Here is a 24448-nt window from a genome sequence, read left to right as displayed (position 1 = left end):
GTACAGAGACATTATTAGCAACACTACTAGACACAGTCCGACAGCACCTCAGCAAAGGAAGAAGGATGTTGCTAATTCAACTCGATGTCTCTGCTGCATTCGACCTGGTAGACCACACCATACTACTTCAGATACTAGATGCCAAAGGGATCTCAGGAGGGGTATACACTGGTTCCAAGGATTCCTAAAAACAAGAACGTACAGAGTCAAGTCAAATGACCATAATTCAGACCCCTGGTCTAACCCCTGTGGAGTCCCACAAGGGTCACCGTTATCACCCATGCTCTTCAACCTCTTCCTAGCCTCCCTAGGCACCATTCTAGATATCCTAAACCAGGGATCTCAAAGTCCCTCCTTGAGGGCCGCAATCCAGTCGGGTTTTCAGGATTTCCCCAATGAATATGCATTGAAAGCAGTGCATGCACATAGATCTCATGCATATTCATTGGTGAAATCATGAAAATCTGACTGGATTGCAGCCCTCAAGGAGGGACTTTAGACCCCTGCCCTAAACGTAACATCTTTCAGCTACGCAGATGATATAACCATACTCCTCCCTTTTGACACCCAAGACCCCACCTCGTTAAGCAACCTAAAAACAACACTGGAAGCAGTGGAAGAATGGATGTTAAACCACAAACTGAAGCTGAACTCGGACAAAACAAAATTTCTACTACTTGAAAAGGACAAAACCCCATCCATAACAGAATTAGAAATAAACGTCACCAAATACCTCATTCAGCCCTCTCTCAAAATCCTTGGAGTGTCGATAGATAGATGCTGCTCAATGCAGGTCCAAATCAACAAAGTTTTTCACCATGCACAACTTACGAAAAATAAGAAAATTCTTCGATAAAGATCACTACAGGATCATAGTCCAGTCCCTTGACCTAGAACTAGTGGACTACTGCAACATCCTATACCTACCATGCTCTACAAACTTGATAAACCAACTATAGACCATTCAAAATACAGCCCTCAGACTGATCTACTCACTCAGAAAATTTGACCACATTACCAATGCCTACCTAGACTCACACTGGCTACCGATACGAGCCCGAATCCAATTCAAATTTCACTGTCTACTATTCAAAGCAATAAACGGAACTGCACCCACCTACCTAAACAACCGTCTAAACCGTAACCCGCACATCCAGACTAAGAAGAACTCAGACCCCATTCTTCTAGCCACCACTCAAGGGAACACAGCATAAGAAGATGTACGACGGCCTCCTAGCGACGCAAGCAGCAAAGCTGGACCCCTCCATCTCCAACCTGCTGACAACTACAAGTAACTTTAAATCATTTCGAAAAGAAATCAAAACTCTGCTATTCAAAAAAATCTATACAGCCTTCATACCCCCCCTCACATCCTCCCTCCTCCTTGCAAATTTCCTGCTGACCTCCTACCCCTCTACTAATATCTCAATGACTCTATCAATTAACCAACCCCAAACTGCATCTTCCCTACAAGTATACCTCAATTCTCCATCCTTCCTTCTATCTCTCACCAATGCCTCTACTATGTAACCGACCCTAAATTGTAACTTCCTGGAAATGTCCAGCTATCTTCTACTGTAATCCGCTTAGAACTGCAAGGTACAGGTGGAATAGAAGTCACTAATGTAATGTAATGTAAAACCACCTGAGGGAGCCAGGCTTTCCCTTACTCCCATCTTGGTGGTATATACATTGTACTGTGTCTTCCTCTGTTGTTTTCCGTAGAGGACTCATTTGGATAAATGACAATTCGTTTTCATTTGCTTTAGTGATAAATGTCTATGAGCCATGGTATATGACTTCATCTATAATCATGCCATTCTGGTTTCTCTTGGATGTACTTCATATGTTTATATGATTGGGGTTTTTTTCCTTTTCAAGTAGCATACACAGATTTTTCTGGAGAGATTACATATTGCAGAATGCTCTCACTATTACTTATAAACTTTAAATTAAATATTTCATTAACAAAAGTCCTAAGAAACCTGTTTACTTGAGCACAGTAATGGTTTGCACTTACCTCATGGTAAATGTAATACCTGTGTACTTCATCTACATTGAGATATCTTGTCAAGCTAAGGAAAATGTTTTGACTTGGAATTTATAATTCATATAGAGAACACAGTATTGTGCCAATCAATTTTCATTTTGAGATTAGACATTTATCTGTTCTGCAGAGATTCTTTACATTATTTTATACACTTGCTTTACACAATGATGATGTATGATATAAGAAATAAATTACATTACATTACATTACATTATGATTGATGGGAGCATTGGTCATTGAATTGTTCAATCTTCTGTAGAGTAAACTGACTGCTCTACACTTTATCGCAACATTATATAGTAAAAGAAGTTAATAGTGCATTAATATTAATAGTTTTGGCATTTGGGGGATAATCTCATAGATTAGATATACTGTACATTATTCAGTAGACCTTTTTATTATGTCTTGTGATTCACAGGGAGTGTAAATATATAGCCAACTATTATTCAAAATGCTGTCAATATTTCACATAAACCAAAACAAAAAAAAACAGCACTTAATATTTTTTAGGAGTTTTCTTGTGTGTACATTTTTATTATTATTATTGGTGCATATAGTGGATTTTGGGGAGGGGCCTCAACATAACCTATAAGGGAGTTCTGGTGAGATGTTTATCTGGCATCCTTTATGCGAAGTTCACAGCAGTGCCCTCTAAGGTGCCCCACTGCTCTGTTGTCATGTCTGGATGGCCAGTCCATTACAGGACTGGCCCCTCCTACATCCAAATGGTCTTCTGGGTGTTTGGGACTTGGATGAAATTTTGGTCAGAAATGTGGTATAAAGCTAGACATCCTGGCGGTCTGGGTTTCCCAATGACCTGGATGTCCAGATTGAGGATCTTCAAAAAAAAAAAAATTGTATAGATCCATGGTGAGACCCCATCTGGAATACTGTGTACAATTCTGGAGGCCGCATTACCGCAAAGATGTGCTGAGACTTGAGTCGGTCCAGCGAATGGCCACCCGGATGGTCTCGGGACTCAAGGATCTCCCGTATGAGGAACGGCTGGATAAATTGCAGCTATACTCACTCGAGGAACGCAGAGAGAGGGGAGACATGATCGAGACGTTCAAATATCTCACGGGCCGTATTGAGGTGGAAGAGGATATCTTCTTTTTCAAAAGTCCCACGGCAACAAGAGGGCATCCATGGAAAATCAGGGGTGGGAAACTGCACGGTAACACCAGGAAATACTTCTTCACCGAAAGGGTGGTTGATCGCTGGAATAGTCTTCCACTACAGGTAATTGAGGCCAATAGCGGGCCTGATTTTAAGACAAAATGGGATCGTCACGTGGGATCTCTTCACAGAGAAAGGTAGGCGAGGGTTATTGGGGTGGGCAGACTGGATGGGCCGTGGCCCTTATCTGCCGTCTGTTTCTATGTTCTATGGTGGCCTTTCAAAAATAGGCATTTTCTTACTGCCGACTTAAATGTATGTTTTGACAATGCCCCTCAAAGGGTCCCTAAATTGAAAGAGGATACCATCAACACAAAACTCGACAGAATAAAAACTACAATGTCATTTATGATGCGCAGGAGTAGTGCTTAAATGAAAGCCTCAGCAGTGGGGAAGTGAAGATGATGCCGGTTGGACTTCTATGGTCTGTGTCCCATATATGGCAAGATGGATCAGGAGGGGCTAAAGTTAGCTTTCATAGAAACATAGAAGATGACGGCAGAAAAGGGCTACAGCCCATCAAGTCTGCCCACTCTGCTTACCCACCCCTTGTCTATGCCCTAATGACCCAATTTCCTTATCTTGACCCTCGTAAGGATCTCACATGGGTATCCCATTTATTCTTAAAGTCTTAAAGGCTGTCTGCCTCAATCACCTGCACTGGAAGCTTGTTCCAATGATCAACCACTCTCTCTGTGAAGAAATACTTTCTGGTGTCGCCATGAAATTTTCCACCCCTGAGTTTGAGCGGGTGCCCTCTTGTAGTCGAGGGTCCCTTGAGAAAGAAAATATCATCTTCCACTTCCACGTCCCGTGAGGTACTTAAATGTTTCGATCATGTCTCCCCTCTCCCTACGTTCCTCGAGAGTGTAGAGCTGCAATTTGTTCAGTCTCTCTTCGTACGAGAGACTCTTGAGCCCCGAGATCATCCTGGTGGCTGTCCGCTGAACCGATTCAATTCTGCGCACATCTTTACTGTAATGTGGCCTCCAGAACTGCACACAGTACTCCAGATGAGGTCTCACCATGGCCCTGTATAACGGCATTATGACTTCAGGCTTTCGGCTGATGAAACTTCTATTGATACAACCCAATATCTGCCTTGCCTTAGATGAAGCCTTCTCCACTTGATTGGCAGTTTTCATGTCTGCACTGATGATTACTCTTAAATCTCGTTCTGCTGAAGTCCTAGTTAAAGTTTCTCCGTTCAAGAAGTACGTCCTGCATGGATTTCCGCTTCCGAGGTGCATGACCTTACATTTCTTAGCATTGAAGCCTAGTTGCCAGGTTGAGGACCAACTTTCCAATGTAAGCAGGTCCTGCGCCATATAATTCTGTAAACTGCATTCACTTACTATATTACATAGTTTGGCGTCATCGGCGAATAGTGTTATTTTACCTTGACGCCCTTGAGTCAGATCCCCTATGAATATGTTGAAAAGGAGTGGACCCAGGACCGAGCCCTGCGGCACTCTACTGGTCACCTCCGATGTTTTAGAGAGGGTACCATTAACCACCACCCTCTGAAGTCTGCCACTCAGCCAATCATTGACCCATGCAGTTAGTGTCTCTCCTAACCCCATTGATTCCATCTTGCTTAGCAGCCTGCAGTGTGGGACACTGTCAAAAGCTTTACTGAAGTCCAGGTCCAGGCCCAAAGACTCTCCCAAGTCCAACTTTCTTGTTACCCAGTCAAAGAAGCTGATGAGATTGGATTGGCAGGACCTACCCTTGGTGAATCCATGCTGATTGGGATCCCGAAGATTCCCTTCATTAAAGATCGTGTCCAATTTGCTTTTAATTAGTGTTTCCATGAGTTTGCACACTATTGATGTGAGACTCACCGGTCTATAATTCGCAGCCTCTGCCCTGCAACCCTTTTTATGCAGAGGAACGACATTAGCTAATTTCCAGTCCAGGGGAACTTTCCCCTTACTTAGGGAGAGATTGAATAGCTCAGCCAACGGTTTCGGCTCAATTCTCTAAGCACTCTTGGGTGCAAATTGTCTGGTCCCATGGCTTTGTTCACCTTGAGTCTTGCCAGTTCACTGTAAACTTCACCTGGTGTGAACTCAAAATTCTGAAACGGGTCTTCTCTGCTTTGTGTTGCCTTCAACTGCAGACCATGTCCCGGTGCCTCACAGGTGAAGACTGAGCAGAAGTATTCATTCAATAGTTTGGCTTTATCGGAATCTGCTTCCACGTAACTTCCGTCCGGTCTTCTAAGGCGTACTATCCTGCCTGTGTTCCTTTTTCTGTCACTAATATACCTGAAGAAGGATTTGTCCCCCTTTTTAATGTTTTTTGCCAGAATTTCTTCCACTCGAAGTTTTGCCTCCCTAACTGCCATTTTGACCGCTGTAGACCTGGTCCTATATTCTACCTTTGCCTCTCTTTTCTCCGTGCGCTTGTAGGAGAGAAACGCTTTTTTCTTCTCCTTAATGTGGTGCGAGATCTCTGCGGTGAACCATTGGGGTTTATTGTTTCTTTGTCGTTTATTTACTGATTTTATGAAGCAGCTAGTTGCTTCATGTATGGTTGATTTCAGTGTTAACCACTTAGCTTCTACATCATCAGTCTCTGCTTGGTCCTGCAGCGTCCGATGGATGAAATCTCCCATGCGTGCGAAGTCTGTGCCCCGGAAATTGAGTACCTTTGTTTTCGTGTTTGATCTAGGGAAGCCTTTCCTAAGGTTGAACCAAACTATGTTGTGGTCGCTGGAGGCTAGCATATCTCCTACTGAGACCTCTGAGATGCTTTCCCCGTTGGTGAGTACCAGGTCGAGGATTGCCTGGGCCCTAGTGGGCTCCGTTACCATTTGTTTGAGACGTGCTCCCTTTATGGAGGTTAAGAGCCTCCTGCTACCGCTGGTTGTCGCTGAAAATGAGTTCCAGTCTGCATCAGGCATTTTGAAGTCCCCTAGCAGTACAGCTTCTCCTCGTAGAGTGATATTCTCTATGTCTTCAATTAATTCTGCGTCCATGTCTTCCAGTTGTCTTGGGGGTCTGTATACCACACCTAGAAACAGGCATTTTTCTCTGCCTCTTGCCAGGTTTACCCAGAGGGACTCCCCAGTGTACTTGACATCTGTGATCCTGGTGGTTTTGATGTCCTCTTTAATGTATAGAGCTACCCCCCTTTCTGTCCTGACTAAGTAGATTGTAGCCCGGTATAGCCATATCCCACCCATGTGAGTCCTTGAACCAAGTTTCAGATATTGCCACCACCATCTAGGTCAGCATTCCTTATTTCAGCCTCCAATTCTAGAATTTTGTTACCTAAACTGTGTGCATTGACATACATGGCCCTCCATATCTTGTGTTTGCTAAGTCCCTGTGAGGCGTATCCTACCCGAGTCGGTGTGACTCCTAAAGAACTGTTTGCAATGTGGGTACTTACCTTGGACATGGAAGCGGAGTTTCGACTCACCTCATCAGGATAATTCCTTTCTGCACTAATATGTGAATGGGTACCCTCCACCGACTTACCTAGTTTAAAGCCCTGTGAAGCAGGCGGGCTAGTCTGTGTCCGAAGACGTTCTTACCCCTACTGGTCAGATGGAGTCCGTCTGGTCCCTGAAGTCCTTGTAGCACTTCCCCATGGTTTAGGAATCCGAAGTTCATATCCCGGCACCATCCCTGTAGCCACTCGTTCGTCCTCAGGATACGTTCATCTCTGGCTCTAGCAGTGGGGCAGTGTAGCCGATGCTGGACAGACTTTTACATTCTCCATCCCAGACCTAGGGTCCAGAGCAGATCTAAATTGGAACCAATTCACAACACTCGACTGGAAAACCTTCAACAAATACTACAATAAATATTCTAACTCCTTCTGCAAACTGGACACCTGCCCCCCAAACATCATGAAAAATGCTCCGATCCATTTCAAAGCCAACATGCTTACCTGGGTCAACTTCCTACTCTCCGCAGGAAACTTCCCTCCAGAGCAAGGCCATATTATGTTAACCCCAATCATAAAAAACGTGAAAAAACCCCCAAACGTCCCATCAAATTACAGACCAATCGCTAGCATCCCTTTATTTACCAAAATAGCAGAAGGGGTGGTAAAAGAAGAACTTACAGCATATCTGGACAAATTCAACATACTTAGCGACAATCGGGCTTTCGCGCAGACCACAGCACCGAAACCATTTTAGCAGCCTTACTTGACCACTTGCACACACTCTTCAGCCAGGGCTCCAGCGCCTTAATCCTCCAATTCGATCTAAGTAGTGCGTTTGACCTAGTCGACCACAACATCCTCCTAGAATGCCTGACACACATTGGCATCTCCGACCAGGTCCTCAACTGGTTTCACGGGTTTCTACGAAACAGATCCTACAGGGTCTTCAAAAACGACTCATCCTCATATAGCTGGGATAACTCCTGCGGTGTCCCGCAGGGCTCTCCCCTGTCCCCCATCCTGTTTAACATCTACCTCATCTCCCTGGGCAACCTCCTTCATAATCTCAAGCTCAAATTCTTCATCTATGCAGATGACATCACAATAGCCATCCCACTTACCAGCTTCTCTTTAGAACTACTCACTTACATTACAAGCATACTCAACCAGATAGAGCTCTGGATGTGCTCCTACAGACTAAAACTAAACCCAGACAAAACAAAATTCTTCCTAGCCACACCCAATGACAAAATCAAAGACACCTCAATCCAAGTGAAAGGACTGGTTTTCCCCCTCGAACAAACAGTAAAAATCCTGGGAGTCACCCTAGACAAACATCTTTCTCTTGAAAATCACACTGATCTTACTGTCAAGAAATGTTTCTCGGCACTCTGGAAACTGCGCACCATAAAAAAATACTTTGACGACACCTCATTCCGACTACTGGTACAGTCCTCCGTTCTCAGTGTACTGGACTATTGCAATATCATCTACTTGAACGCCACGAAGAAAACCACCAGGAGGCTAAAATTGATCCAAAACACTGCCGTCCGCCTCATATTCGGCCTACAGAAATGGGACCACATCACTCCTTTCTACCATCAACTGCATTGGCTGCCGTTCGAATCCAGAGTCTTATTCAAATTCGCCTGCTTCTGCTACAAAACAGCTCTCGGCCTTTTACCTAACTACCTCTATCAGCATTTCACTTTGAATCCCACCAACAAGAATTCCCGCAGAACTCAGCTGTTCGTCTTCCCCTCCTTAAAATTATGTCATCTCAAAAGATTTCTTGACAAAACCTTTGCTTACCAGGCGGCTAAACTGAACCCCTGGCTAGCACAAATGGTACTCGAGGCCCCCACCTACCTCAGCTTCAGAAAATTAAATTACTCAAAACGCACCTTTTCCGAGAATAGGCCCTTTAACCCCTTTCCATCTGCACCCACCCCCTTCCCCACTCTCCCCCGGCCCCCTTTGCCCCCCCTCCCCTCTCTTGATCTCTTTGTGGAGATGGTGCGGTATATAAACCCAAGATTTAGTTTAGTTTAGTTTAGTTTTCTCCTATCTTTCCTTTACCTTCCTTCCCCCCTTTATTGCTGCTTATACTTTTGATAATACTCTGTATATCACTTCCCACGCTCCCTTTCTTTACTGCTGTAACTCTGTTCAAAATATTGTAAATCCGTGTGTCAGCACAGATCTTAATTAATGGATGTGAACCGCCTAGAACTTTTTGGGGTGTGGCGGTATACAAGAATAAATTATTATTATTATATGCGGCAAGAAGGATCAGGAACAATTATGCATATTCAAATTGTCCGAGTACAGATATTACCTAGCTTTGGGGGGAAGGGAAGACATCTTATACTGGAACTTAGCAAATAAAATGAATAATTACTGGCTTGTTGCTTCAACATTGCCTTGAGAATGAAAATGACTGGGAGACTGAATGGACCACACAGGTCTTTATCCGCTGGTTTGGGGGAAGGGGGTGCTGATGAAGGAGAGGAGGAGTAGCACCAGCTGACTGCTTACAGGATGTGCCTCTCGCAACAAGAAGCACTTCCTGTAGGTAGTTAACCGGTGCCTCTCCTTGCTGGCGTCTCACAGCATACCTGGAATCTGCTGTGGCACACAGTTTGCGATACATTGTGTTAACTACTTAGCACACTTTAGTAAACAGGTTCCTACATCTCGCTACAACAGAAGACTTCTTAAATGTTAATTAAGTATTTTGTATCTCATTTCCACAGTATATCCCTACATAATGATTGTACAGCCATACTGAATATATGCACCAATATGGAAATAGAGTCAGTTCAGATCTCCTATGCATAACCCATGCAAGCTCTAAATGTAAAAAAAAACATAGCAACCATGAGCTTACTGAGTCAGGCAATTCATAAGATACACTTCCCTACTCAGAACATACTAGAGTAGTAGGTGACATTAATCATAAGGTGAGATTCACAGGAGGGTTTACAAAATATTCTGACCACCACGTGTTGGAATGCACTTGTTGTTCATTCCCTTGAGGCAAGCTATATTATCTAGCTGGGCTGCATACTAGATCTTTTAATGCGAAAAATGTACAGTAAATTAACTGGGAATGTCAGAATGTTTTTGTAAACTGTGCAATCTGACTGTGAGCCTTTCTTATGAGTAACTTCGCTACTGGTCCCGTAGGTTCTCAATGAGCGACTGTTTCATAAGTTTTCTGACTCATCAAGCTCATGATTGTTACATGTTTTGTTAATTTAGGGTATGAATGGATTTTAATTTGGAGGATCTGAATAGTATCGCTTAGGCTTATCTGCAATTGCATGCTTCCTGCCTTGCACTTAAGATTTCCCCTTAGTTGTAATATAAGTAAAGTGTGCCACAATTATCTAATAGTGTCATAGTTATAATGAGGCTTCAAAAAGAGGAAGCAGATCCAAGATGGCTGCAAGTTGCTGAGTGTGTGTGTGAGACACTCATAGAATTTGTTAATTTATTACTTCTTGAACACTACCTGATGCCGAAGAGGAGGGAAAAGTGCCTCTGGAGCCTCGAGGCGCTTGGAGACCCCTCCACAAGCGACTATGGACGATTTCTTGAAACGTTTATACCAGGAGTCAACACAGTCGGGGAATCGCCCGCTGGAACCACGGGCTAGGAGTGAGTCTGCTGTGAGTTTCCTTGGGCTGGAATCGACGCTGAGCCCCGACGGCAGAACCCCGCCCTCTCAACCGCAGAGTGCTAGCTCACCGTGGGAAAGTAGCCAGTCCGAAGAGGCAGACTCCATTTCCTGGGAAGCTGAATTGAGTGAAGCACTGGATAAGATTAGTTCTGCGGCGAAAACAGCGAAGGGCCAAGGAGAAAGACAAAATTCACATGGGGAAAAGACACCGGAAACAGCACAGGCTGGATCATGACTGCAAGTATATTTTTAAAGCCTAAACCCATCAATGTTACCCTTGATTCCTTATGGGATTTGGTAGCTACATTGGGACAGACTTTGTCACCACAAATAAAGGATTTAGAAAATGAACTTTTTGAACAGAGGGAGGAATTAAATGGATTTAAACGGGATATTACGGTTGTAAAAACTAAGGTAGAAAAAGTTGAGAAAGAGATATTGGAAGTAAAGGAGGTAGAACAACTCTAATTAGAGACAGCTTTAATTTAAGAAGAAAGATGGAAATCTTGGAAAATAATAACCGATTAAATAATCTTAGACTATTGAATTTTCCAAAGGCACCTTTATTGTCTGCTAAAGAAGTCCTAAAGAAATATTTTATGAAAGTTCTTAATGTTCAAGAAGAGATTTTTCCTCCCTTTTCAAAAATATATTATCTTCCTACAAAAATCCTGGAGAAACAATGTCCGGTAGAGGGTGAACAGATGGATTTAACAACGATCCTGGAAACTTCAACGAAGGAGGTAGCTAGGCCAGCTACTTTTTTAGTTACAGTCGTTCTGCTACACGACAAGAACTGGATTTTAAAGTTGTACTTCAAAAATAGACATAAAGAATTTATGGGACAGAGAGTTCAAATATTTCTTGATGTGACAAAAGAAACCCAGAAATGTAGAAAACAGTTCTTGCTTCTCAAACCAGCGGTTACTGCGATGGGTGCCTGATTCTTATTACGGTATCCATGCAAGTGTATAGTAAAGTATAAGTCTTGTGATTATGTATTTTTTTAAACCTTCACAGCTAACGGGTTTTCTCTCCATGAAACATCTTGAAGGGGAGATAGTAACAACTTAGTTAATTAGATTTCTCCTGTGAATCACTTTCAGCTATCCGCCTAATTGGTAAATTTCTATATTTATTAGTCTTTACTTGGGGGGGGGGTTCACTCAAAAGATTACCATCTTGGATCTTTTAATATGAAACTTTAAAATTGATTAAGCAAATGAGTTATTTTCTAATTGCTGTTTTTTTGTAATATTGCTGATTGTCTTCATCATATTCTGTACAAGAAGTTATTCTTGATAATTTGTTCAATAAAATAAATAAATATAAAAAAAGAACCAAAAATTCTGCCAATGATATTAATAACTAAACAAAAACAATTGGCAATATCTTAACTCCCGATGAGAACAGACACCAGCATCTTAATATTATTTAATTATTAATAAGACATTATTATGGGCACAACCAACTCTTCAATCATCATTTGGCCCTGGGCAGGAACTCGTAGGTGACTAGCACCAGTCTAAAAGTTTAAATAAGCCCTGCCCCATACATCATTATGTCCTGAAATTTCAAAATATCAATGGAAAAAAATAATAACTAAACAAATGCTCACTGTAAATTCACAGCGGGAGAAAAAGAATTTTAAGCACTTTAAAACCCCCAAACTATCTCAAAAATCAACTCAATAAAGATTAGTTTAGCGATACAAAAATATCATTGAAAGGCTGTGACCGTCAATATAGTTCAAGTTAGCTGAGTCCCATCGGGTTTCTGTCACCATTCGACAGAGCTCCATTTCGGAATCTTCGTCAGGAGCGGAGACAAGTAAATGCTTGTAAGACAAAAAAGCAGCTAGTCCATTCAGTGAAGACAAGGAACAATAAATCCTGTGAAGAGCAACCTGCCACAGCTTAGTGCAATCAAACTAGGGCTGGCGGGGGTTTTAAAGTGCTTAAAATTATTTTTTCTCCCGCTTTGAATTTACACTGAGCATTTGTTTAGTTATTATTTTTTCCATTATTATTTTGAAATTTCAGGACATAATGATGTACGGGGCAGGACTTATTTAGACTTTTAGTCTTGTGCTAGTTTGCCTATAAGTTCTTGCCCGGGGCCAAATGATGATTGAAGGGTTGTGCACGTACTGACGTCTTATTAATAATTAATTGATATTCAGATGCTGGTGTCTGTTCTCATCGGGAGTTAAAAGTTATTGCCAATTGTTTTTGTATAGTTATAATGATGCATCATCTGCTGTGTGAATTTCTATGCCATCAATTCCTTTTCTTAACATGTCTGGTCTATGAAATACGGTTGTCTGTTGTGGCTGCAATAACTAGACCAGGGATGGGCAACTGTGGTCCTCAAGGGTCAAAACCCAGTCAGGTTTTCAAGATTTCCACAATCAATATGCATGAGATATATTTAAAATATCCAACTTTCCTATCTCAGGATTTAACTATAGCTTAATATCTTAATCCCAAGGCTTCAGCAGTGTCACTTAGAGCTCAAAATCTCTCATATTTCTAAGCTATGAAGTTCTCACTCTACCTGTCTTATCACTAACCCGTACTGCCCCTATATTTTATTATATGTCTTATCCTTATTTGTAATCTTTATCCCAACTATTGTATTGCTAGCACCAGCATCATTACTAGTCAATTTCTACACTGGAAATCCTTCTCATCTTATTTCATTAATATCTTTACTAATATATCCAATAATCAAGTCACACTTAACTTGTAGTACTTATCTTTTTAGTAGTCCCAACAGCCAGGGGAATTGTGTCCAACATTTATTTATTTATTCAATTTTTTAGTCCATCCTCACAAAAGAGCCCAGAAGGGGTTACAAGTTCACACATAATACAAGCTAGCAATACAATACTTGGGATAGGGATTACAAATAAGGATAAGATGTAAAATATAGGCACAGTACGGGTTAGTGATAAGACAGGTGGAGTCAGTGATGTACCAGGGGGGGTCCACCCCGGGTGCACACCCCAAGGGGGTGCACAGTCGGCCACCCTCCCTATTCTGCTGCTGCTGCTGCTGCTTTCCTTAACCAGCGGCAGTAAACAGGGGTGTCCGCAGGTACTCACTCCGGTGGCTCTTCAGCTTCTGTCCGGCTTCCCTGCTCGAAGCCGCTGATATCGGCTCCTCGCGTGATCCGCGGCTGTGTCAGAAGCGTTCCCTCTGATGTCATGACGTCAGAGAGAAGGCTTCTGACGCAGCTGCGGATCACGTGAGGTGTAGACACCCGCGGCTTTGAGCAGGGGAACCGACCAGAAATGCTGGGCAAGGAAATAGTGTTGCTGCACAGGGAAGGGGGAGGGTAGATATGCTGCACAGGCAAGAGGGGGGGGGGGTGGAGAAATGCTGCACAGGCAAGGGGGGTGGAGAAATGCTGATGCTGCACAGGCAAGGGGGGTAGAAATGCCACACAGGCAAAGAGGAGAGAAATGCTGCTGCTGCACAGGAAAGGGGGAGAGAAATGCTGCTGCTGCTGCACAGGGAAGGGGGAGAGAAATGCTGCTGCAGCAGCACCCAATTGGGGAGAGAGAGGGAAGGAGGGAGAAGGAAGATAAGGGAGAGGAACCAGACATGCCAAGTCCATGGGAGGGAGGGAAAAGAGAAACCAGACCATGGAGGGGGAGGAAGAGGTGCCATGGCATGGGAGGAGGGAAGGGAAGGAGATAGAGATACCAGACCATGGTGTGGAGTGAGAAGGAAGGAAAGAAGAAGAGAAAGAGATGGCAAAGCATAGGGGAGGGGGTGGAGACAAAAAAATGGAGAGAGGGTGAAGCTGAAATGAATCATGTGCAAAGGAGAGAAGGGACACAGGATATACAGTTTATTGAAGGGACATAGAAAGAGGGAAGATGCCATATGGAAGAGAGAAAGGGTGGACAGTAGATGGAAGGGGCAGAGAGAGTGTGGGCAGTAGATGGAAGGGGTAGAGAGTGTGGGCAGTAGATGGAAGGGGTAGAGAGAGAGGGCAGAAGCTGGATGGAAGGGGCAAAGAGAGGGCAGATGTTGCATGGAAGGGAGAGAGGACAAATGCTGTATAGAAAGAAGAGAGCAAAAAGAAGATGATTAAAGCAGAAACAACAAAAGGTAGAAAGATTTTTTTTTTTTGTTGCTTTACTTAGAATCAAGTAGTATTGTAACTGTATTGATAAAAGTTTATAAATAGGAAATGGAAATAAGGCATTTTTTTTGGACTAAACCCCTTTCCTCAGGTCAGGACAGGATACCATAACAAAAGTATACTGTACTGTTCTGAAGAAAGATTTGGCCTCTGAAAGCTAATTGAAAAATGGATTAGTCTAGTAAAATGGTATTTTCTTATTTCTCATTATATGTTTTATTTTTATTTGTTAATTTGTAAAGTGGTGATTGTTATGTATCAGTTTTTTCAAATTTACATCTACTGTCTATATTTTGCACAGTATTAGGGGACATGTGTCACTGTTTTTGTGGTGTTGTGGTGGTGCATTGTATGCAGAGTCTTGTTTCTTGGCGGTTCAGTTTAACTTTTGTCTACATATTTCTATTTTTAGTTTGTGATTATTCCATATTGGGCGAGGGTGTATCTCTGTTCTGTGTGTATGAAAAAGACAGTTTTCAGTTGGCATTGACTACAGGATCAATTGACTGTGCGGGATCTGGCTTGTTTAGTTTTACAATGTATGTGTTGGTGTTCTAGTGCTCACTGCAGCGTTTAAGATGCTGCCTTTTCCTAGGTACACTCTTGTGCGATATGTGGATTGTTACTAAAAATCATATTTTTCATATAGATGGGGGGTGTCAAAAATGATGGGCCCCGGATGTCACATATGCTAGGTATGCCTCTGGGTGGAGTAAGAACTTCAAATAAAGATAGGTTAATTTTATCATAGAATTCTTACGATAGTAGAACAGTTTCTATAGTCAGTGTGAGAAATCTAAACATTTGAGTTAGGTCTTATTTCAGTAGCGAATCAGCTGTAACTCTTTTTTATAAGTCATCAGGGCGAGTTCCAGAGATAGCATATAGGAGATCTAGTTAAAGTTGGTTTAGGGTTAGGAGTTAGCCTTGTGGGTGGTAATTAAGTAAAATAAAAAAGAGTTTTTCTACCGCTATCCTGATGTTTAATAATCCTGAAGTTTCACCATGAAGGCTTTCTCAAGGACATACCCCTGCAACCAATACAATTTTTTTTAACATAATGATACTATTATTCACATCCCAAATTACATGCCCATAAATATCAGTTTTAAACTACACCTTTTACCACTGTTAACGCCATTCACCCCAGCTATCTTCAGACCAAAATGGCACTGGCATCACTGCTTTTATTTTTAAACTTTCCACCCACTCAACCAATCTGACCTCCACTCTAAACTCTTCCTGAGCTACAATAACAACACCCACATGATCTCAGCTTTTGAGACCAAAGGGGTGGCACTGTTTTCATTGTTGTTCTTTATAATTTAGCACACTCTTCAAGTTTCCACCCTCCCACCCTATTATTACTTGTGACAGGGTGAAGTTCCTGTCACTGGCCAGAGGAGGGAGTCTGAGCAGAAGAAAGAAGGAGCTAATCTGCATAATATCCTGCAAAGGCTTACACTCACCTAGAGGGAACGGTGATGCTGAAGAAGACAGGTCCAGAATAGAAAGCTAGGAAAATCAGTAGTTTCTTTAGGAGTTAGGTGACACTCCTTTGAACCTGAGGTTGTCTAATGAAATCACCATCTCAGCAATACCGCGTCTCTCTGATAGATTACTGTGTTAATTTAATTTCCCCACACAGCTGCTGCTACCGTTAGCTTAGCTGCAGTTTTTTCAGGAATCCTCAGGGCCTTTGCTATGAAATCACCAGCTCAGCAGTACCTCTTCTCTCTGGTAGATTACTGTGTGTTTTTAACTTCCCCACACAGCTGCTGTTGGCGTTAGCTTAGCTGCAGTTTTTTCAGGAAGCCTCTGGGCCTTTGCTAAGCCGGCCCACTTCAGACAAAAGAAGAAGTTGTATCTTTGAAGGTGGGCCAGCCTAGCAAAGGCCCCAAGAAATATTGGTTGGGGAAGGGAATAATGTCTGGAGCAGGGCTGTGGAGTCAAGGAGTCAGAGACAATTTTGGGTATGTGGAGTCAGTCGGAGCTATGGCTACTCCACTTCCCTGGTCATGTAGGAGGCAGAAAGAAAGACATATTGGATGCACAGTCAGAAGGAAGTGTGTATATGAAAAATGTATAGAAGAAATTGCATTACAGTTAATACTATTATTATAGGGGTGGGGTCAGGGGCGGAGCTTGAACAGGTCTGGGGCGGAGCTTGGATGGGGGTACTCAGTTGATATTTGTTAAACTTAGAGGGTACTTGACTTGAAGATATTGAGAAACTCTGCCTTAGAAAACCAAATTGTATACTAAACTTGACTGATTGTATACCTAATTCTACCTTCACTTTACAAGTAAGTTGTAACCTGTTTGTTTATGCATTATGCATGTCACATGTCAACCTGTAACCTGTTCTGAGCTCGTTGGGAAATATGGGATAGAAAATGAACCAAATAAATAAAATAATGTTAAAAAAAAAAGACTGTTGGGCAGACTGGATGGACCACATGGTCTTTATCTGCCATCGTTTACCATGAGACTATGATTGGGCTGTAAGAGGAAAAGTGCTGGAGATTGGGGTATGAATATGTCAAGTCCGGCTGCTGCCTTACCAAACTGTTTAACTCTCTTGAATTCATTGCATATAATTACCTTAACATCTCTTTCCCTCTAGTTAGAGTAAAGTATCACCCTCTGCCTCATATGTGTCATGTCTTGAACTTCTGCACTCCAAATGCAGGGTTATGGAATCGGTACACAAAATCTTCAACTCCACCTCCTCAAAGTGTTGCCCCCGGTCTAGTACGCCTACACAGTGTCCCCACCTGATGAAGAGTGCGAAACTCGAGTCGGGGGGCCAGGCAATGAACTAGCATGGTCTTAGGCACTAAAATGCACCATTTGCACATCGCACAGTTTTGCACGTTAAGCACAGCACTTTAAACGCAACGGGATTATAAACTCTGAATTCTCCAGCCATTGGTTGTGTGGTGGCAGGAGTAGCAAAGGGACACAGAAGATATAAAGGTCCCAGCAAATTTCCCAGTTCTGTGATATGGTCTGAATCAGAGGACAATTGGTTGGAATATTTTAATATGATCAAGTTAATAAAATTATAACGAGCTGTGATTCAAGTTAATAAAGTTTTTTCATCACAGAATAATATTAATTTACTCCCAAGTAGTGTGTACCAATTTAACAGTTGCCTTTAATTTTGATTTTCCCTTGTATAAATATAATTGAGTAACATTAAACATAAGACAAAATTTAAAAAAGAGACAGACTTGCAGCCAGGTCAAAAAAAAAAATTCCTATTTTAAAAGAAATAAACTTAAACCACACCCCTTTTACAAAGCCATGCAGCAACGGCACCAAAGCCCATTAATTCCCAATGGGTTTTGGTGCGATTACCTTGGGCCACTGTGCTAATCAGTTTAGTAAAAGGGAGGGGAGTCAATTAGGTAAATAACTCTTCCTTTTTGAGATTAAAACATTGTTTGAAGATACAATTTAAATGAATGGAACTTGAAAGATTACATTAAATGAAATAAGTATAATGTAAAAGCTAGCAAAGATTATCCCTACAAAATTTATTAAACATATCTATAGAAATGGGGTTAAATCCAAAATTTACAAACAACTTGTCCTTAGAAACAGAATAGCTTCTGCCAGCTCCTCCTTCATAGAAGCCCTTAAACCTGATTTGATCATTTTCAGTGCAGAAAATGGTCTTTCTGCACGACTTGGTGGGTGGCATCATCACTAATAACTTCTGGATAAGCAGGGATGACTTCTTCTTCTTTGTTTGGACAGCCTCTATGAATTCAATTATTTCCTGAAAAGAAAAACTGGGTTAATGAAATTAGTAGCTGTGAAATTGGAATTATTAAAGCATTACCATTTACACTTGGAGTCAGTACATATTTTCCGACTCCAGTAACCGTACAATTGCTTCCAGCTCCACAAGTCCAACTCCGCAGCCCTGCCCAATTGCATCACTACATTTTTTTCTACTGAAAATTATTTTTAAGCATACGACCATTACTTGAACTTTTCTGTATCAGTTCATTCTATTGCAGATCTTGGTGCTATCCACAAAGAAATAAACATTTCCTCTTAACCTGTCTGCAGTGTTGTTGACAAAACTACTGATCAGAAATCAGCCCCAGGGCAAATTCTTGTGACACTTCACTAATCTACTTTTTTCCCTTTAAAGTGAGTTCAGTTTATTATGATGCTGTGTATTTTTCCCTCAACCAATGTTTAATACTTTGGCATTCGAATTGTAGTGTCAGCAGTTATTTTGATTTTTATACCACTGCGGGTAGTAGGGAAGTCATCATCCTCCCACCAGCAAAAAATTCTGAAGTCCATTTTATGGATGAGTTGGGTCTTCGGAAGGGTAGAATCAGGAGGGTCCAGAAGCCAGGTGGTGGTTTGAAGTAGAAGGGCCAGAAACCTGAATCTGCTTTTGAAGGAAAGGGAAACAGGGAAGTGCAGAGGCCCAAATCTAGTTTTTGCAATGAGGGTGGGTGTAAGAACTCCAGAAGCTCTAAATTCAAGGAAACAGGAGGAACACAAATGTGCTGGAATTACCAAATTCAGCTTTATTGAGAGGAAGTTCCTTGTGCTCACTTAGGCTGTTTTAGTGCATGGAAACCTGCTAAGTGGAATGGAATAGCATTAGCATGACCACATTGGGTCCAATACCGACACTCAGCCCAGATATTCAATGCCGGGCCATTATCAGAAACCGGCATTGAATATCCAGGGTTGTTTTTTGGCCAGTTGTATCTTAACTGGCTGAGCAAATCAGCACTGACCAGTTAAGTTAATAGCATGTAAAGATAGGTCTATTATTTATGTGGTTCGATTTGCCTGCTAAACATAGCTGGCCAATACTTGAATATTCCCAGCTATCCAGCTAAGTCATGTGGCATAGCCAGCTAGTGGCTAGCTGCTAACCTCGAATATTCAGCTGCGATAACCAGCTATCTCCTGCCACATATTGGTGGTTAGCCGGCCATATGCTTTTAACCAGCCAGGAACCATTTCAATAGCACTGGATATCAGGGAGGTTGTGTTTAGTGTGTGGGATCATTGCCGTGTTCTCCATATTAGTTTGGTACATCAGGTATTACAACCAATACATATTTATTTATTATTTAAAAAAATTTAATACCACTTAAGAACTAAGGGCTCCTTTTATCAAGCCGCGCTAGTGGGGTTAACGCGCGCGACGTCTCATCACACGCTAACCCCCGCGCTGGCCAAAAGCTACCGCCTGCTCAAGAGGAGGCGGTAGCAACTAGCGCGGTCGGCGGTTTAATGCACGTTAAACTGCTAGCGCGGCTTGATAAAAGGAGCCCTAAATGGTTTACTTGAGTTATGACAAATTAAAATCTTCAAATTAGCTGGGGAGAACTATCTTTTTTTTTTTTTCCAAAGAACTTAAGCCATAAGAATTTTAGTGTTTGAACACTGCTTATAGCCTAAGCAGTTTACATTCTGGGGCTCGGGTATTTTTCCCTATCTGTCCCAGTGGGCTCACAATCTGACTAACGTACTTGGGGCAGTGAAGTGTTAAGTGACTTGCCCAGGGTCACAAGGAGCAGCACTGGGCTTGAACCTGTAACCTCAGGGTGCTGAGGAGCAGCCCTAACCACTACGCTGCTCCTCCATATGTTCCTTTATAAGTGGTATAGAAACCGAGTTGTGAGTTGAGAGAGAGCCACTCCGCTTTATATAAATACCACTTAAGAACATAAGCAATGCCTCCGCTGGGTCAGACCTGAGGTCCATCGTGCCCAGCAGAACGCCCAGCAGCGGCGACCCAACAGGTTCAGGACCTGCACAGTAATCCTCTATCTATACCCTTCTATCCCCTTTTCCAGCAGGAAATTGTCCAATCCTTTCTTGAACCCCAGTACCGTACTCTGCCCTATTAATATTGTAGATTAGTACCTCTGGAGCTTCCAGGAAGCAAGAAGCAATGTTGTTAATGTTGAAATTGTTTTGGGGGTTTTTTGTTTTTTTTTACTGTGGTTTTAATAAGATTGGGTTTTTGGCATTGGGACAGTGTGATTAAGGATGTTTGCACTAGTCCTAAAGAGCACCAATCCCCAGTTTTATTACCCCCTTTTATTTATTTGCACTTATTTCACAGGATAGTCAGATGTAGGCTATAGTTTTGAAATCCTCAGATTACTTTCAGGGCTTTTAAACAGGGGTTACTCACCTGTGATTGCTGAAAAGACTTATTTTAAACACTCCTTAAGGAAAATGCATCAGAATAAAGTTTGTGCCTTTTTATCAATTATACAGATTATAGGTATGGGACGGGTCTTATCTAAATTCCTTTGGGGAGAGGGTTGCAAGTTTGTTTCAAGATAATCTATGTCTGAGAAAATAAGCCTAAGAGGGCAAATTTAGGAGGCGCTTACACATACAAGAAAAGACCATGTGGAGATGTAAATCCAGATGCACTTGTAATTAGAGATTTCAGAAATCTTATGAATGATAACATGAACTGCTTATGAATGTTGATAAACGCACACACACATTTAAAGGAGACATATTCTAAGAGTGGTTTAGGAACACCTTGAAAGCATATATTTACATTCCAAAAATTTCAATGTTCAGCATTTACATCTGCTTCAAGTCAGGTATACTGTAACTGCAGGCCAGTTTCTGTTCTTGGGAGGAGAGCTTAGGGAGGAGAAGGTGCAATTCTTATCTTTCAGGTGCTGAAAACCACATCAAAATGCTAAAATATTGAACTGTGGAGCTTAGCTTCTTAATTGGTTTTCCTTGTATATGTAGTTTTCACATACAATCCCTTAAGTAATCCCGCCCTTAACGTGTTTTTTGTGAAATAGCTGATCCACTGTACATATATTTTTCCATGCAATTATATGGATTTTACTAAAGTTTTCATGTTTGTTGAGCCTTTTGTAAAATACACTGCAAATTTTGAAGAACTAACGTGGACATCCCATTCCAGAGCTGGACAACCTATACAGAACTGGGCTTTAAGGGTAGCAATATAGATTTCCAAGACAGAGGCCCCCAAAATGATTACCACCCTCAACAGTGCTAGCAAATATCAGTGTCAGCTTCTAGAAAACCACAGGAATGTTTACTTACAAAACAAATTATGAATGTATAACTCTGGAATTAACTATGATCTTGATTTCACTTTTTATCTTGGAGAGGTAGTTTCTGAGTATACCATTTAGCTGGTTAATATGTTTTCTGAAGTCTCCCTTTCTTCCTGCTACCAGGTCCTGTTGCCACCCTATGATGAAACCATGAATGGACCAGTGAAAGATCCCCCGCCACCCTATTTGTCTGCCTAAAGCAAGGAAGAGGCTGAGCCAACTCCTGGTGTGATGGCTTTACTTGTATTCGAACACTGGAGCAATAGATTATTCCACTTAATATTTCCTTAAACTTGTGATGGATGTTTTCCTAGGGTTTTGGAATTAGCAGATGCTATCTCAAATTTGTGTGTTATAGTTTAGCACATGTATGTTAACTGAAATACTGTATTGAATTGACTGCAGTGCACTTTTGAATTTTGTATTAAGCAATACACCAGAGCTGCCCCCACATGAAGTACACTTGAAAAGCATATTTTTTTACATTTTCAGTTACATGCCTTTCCAATTAGTTGATTAAGTTAATCTATAATAAGCATCTTACTAGTTTTGAGATGAGAAAGACTAGTGGGATAATGAACTGAATGTCTTAATGAATTGGCAGAGTAGAACCTTTAGGTCACCAGTAGAGAATGACACGGTGGCAGTTACCCGCGTTTAGCCACGGGTAACCCGCCGAAACGGGGAAAGAAAAATAGTCGCTGTGGGGACGGGGACAAGGCCATTCACCGCCCCATGAAGCGGTGAATGGTCTTGTCTCCGCAGTGAGGCATCAAGGATCGCGCGGTCCCCGCAGCCCCTGCCTGCCCGATCGATCGTAGCATTTAGCCAGCTCCCTCCCTTCACCTCACCTTAGTTTGCAGGCTTTCTTTTTCAGTGACCCGCATGCTTTCAAAGAGCCGTGTATGCGCGGCTGCTCAGTGTTCAATCTTCTGCTCTGATGCAACCGGAAACACGAAGTAGCAGCAGAGCAGAAGATTGAACACTGAGCAGCCGCGCATACGTGGCTCTTTGAAAGCGTGTGGGTCGCCGAAAAAGAAAGCCTCCAAACTAAGGTGAGGTGAAGGGAGGGAGCTGGCTAAACGCTACGATCAATTGGGCGGGCAGGTGGGGGCTGCAGGGACCGCGTGATCGCGCGTGTTCCTGGCTCACACTGGAAGGAGGGAGTGAAAGGGAAAAGGATTCTGGGCCAAGGGGATGAAGAGGGAAAGAAAAACCCACAGCAGGAAAGAAAGGGGAGGACAGGCAGGTGAGCCAGATGCGGGAAGCAGGGGGGGAAGAAAGAGGGAAAGAAGCTAGATGGGGTTGAAAAGAAGAGACACTGGTATGGAAGAGGAAGATAGGGGAAATCTGGACACAGGAAGGTAACAGAAAGAGGGGAAATTATGTGCATGGGGCATAGGGACAGAGACATAAAGGGGACATGCCATGGGGATGGTATATAGACACAAGGGGAGGGGGGCAATGGCAGATACATAGGGGAGATATTAGAAATGGGGAAAATAGGAGCACAGAAGCAAGATGGTTTGTGGGGATGGGACAGGGACCGAGCTCGCAGGCTCCAGTGGCTTGCACAAATTACATTGTAACGTGCCACGAAAATAAGAGGGAGGAAGGTAGATATATAGGCCACGTGAGAGGAGCTGAAGGGTGGTAGAAAGGAACAGATGGTAAAGGAGGGAGGGAAGGGTGGTGGTGGAAAGGAATAGAACAGACATTGAAGGAGGGTGGAGAGGAACAGACCCTAAAGGGAAATGTGGAAGACAGAGTGGGAAGAAGACAGATGCCAGACTATGGGGGAGCGGAGGGAAGAAGATGGGTGTTAGACCAATTGGAGGGGGGGGGGTGTGAAGGAAGAGGCACAGAAACAGCAAATGGAAGACGCAGAGAGAAGACACAGTGGATGGAAGGAATTAAATGAGAAGATGTGGAAAGCAGAAACCAGACAACAAAGACAGAAAAAAAAAAATTATATTTTTATTTTTTGCTTTAGGATAAAGTAGTATATTAGTTGTGTTGATAAAAATTTATAAACAAAGCCCTGCCAGCTGAACATCTCTTTTTCTAGTTCAGCAGCCAGAACTTTGATTTATAAGAAAGGAATAAGCTAAATATTGCAGTACTAAGGCTTATATGGATGCTGCGGGGACGGTGACGGGGCGGTGAATGGGATGGCAGTGGCGGTGACGGGGCGGTGAAAGGGATGTCGGTGATGGTGACGGGGCGGTGCAGAGGATGGTGGGACGGGGACGGGGCGGTGACGGGGACAGATTTTTTCCCCGTGTCATTCTCTAGTCACCAGTTCAAATCCAGCTCAGTTCAGTATCATCTGTCTGATGCTTGATCAGTGCAAAGTAAATTCCTACTTCATGTGCTTGTCTGTATTGTGCATTAGGCATTCGCATTCGGATTGTTAGTGGTCCTTAAGTTTGGTGCATGCTGAATTTAATGTGCATTAACCTACGAACGATAGCACCCCAATTTGTCCTCTTTCTACTATGTTGATTGGCACAAGGAGGAGGAGAGTGGCTGCATGGTAACAGTTCAGACATAGACAACCAAAAATGGTATGGGGTTTGTACAGAAAGATATATGAGACTTGAAAACCTGAAAAAAAATATATACAGTAAAACCTTGGTTTGTGAGCATAATTCGTTCCAGAAGCATGCTTCTAATCCAAAGCACTCGTATATCAAAGCAAATTTTCCCATAGGAAATAATGGAAACTCAGACGATTCGTTCCACAACCCAAAAACTTTCATACAAAATACTATACGTACTTGTATTGCAAGACCTCGCTCATTTAGAACAGTCACTACACTCCCGCAGCGTCAGAGAGAGAAGAACCATCGGCTCAGTTGCGAT

At 42.4% G+C, this 24448-nt stretch overlaps 1 protein-coding gene across 1 annotated transcript in view; it reads left to right on the top strand.

Moving 5' to 3' along the window:
* Window positions 1-22040, top strand: part of LAPTM4B (lysosomal protein transmembrane 4 beta) — a 116094-nt gene extending 94054 nt beyond the window's left edge. The window contains exon 7 of the mRNA XM_033930189.1: window positions 21707-22040. Within this exon, the coding sequence (XP_033786080.1) occupies window positions 21707-21781 (75 nt within the window). The 3' untranslated portion in view covers window positions 21782-22040. The remainder of the gene's footprint in view (window positions 1-21706) is intronic.
* The last annotated feature ends 2408 nt before the right edge of the window (window positions 22041-24448 follow it).

This window comes from Geotrypetes seraphini, chromosome 2, assembly GCF_902459505.1.
Source record: "Geotrypetes seraphini chromosome 2, aGeoSer1.1, whole genome shotgun sequence".
NCBI classification, from domain to species: Eukaryota; Metazoa; Chordata; class Amphibia; order Gymnophiona; family Dermophiidae; genus Geotrypetes; species Geotrypetes seraphini.
This window is presented reverse-complemented; position numbering and strand designations above follow the sequence as displayed.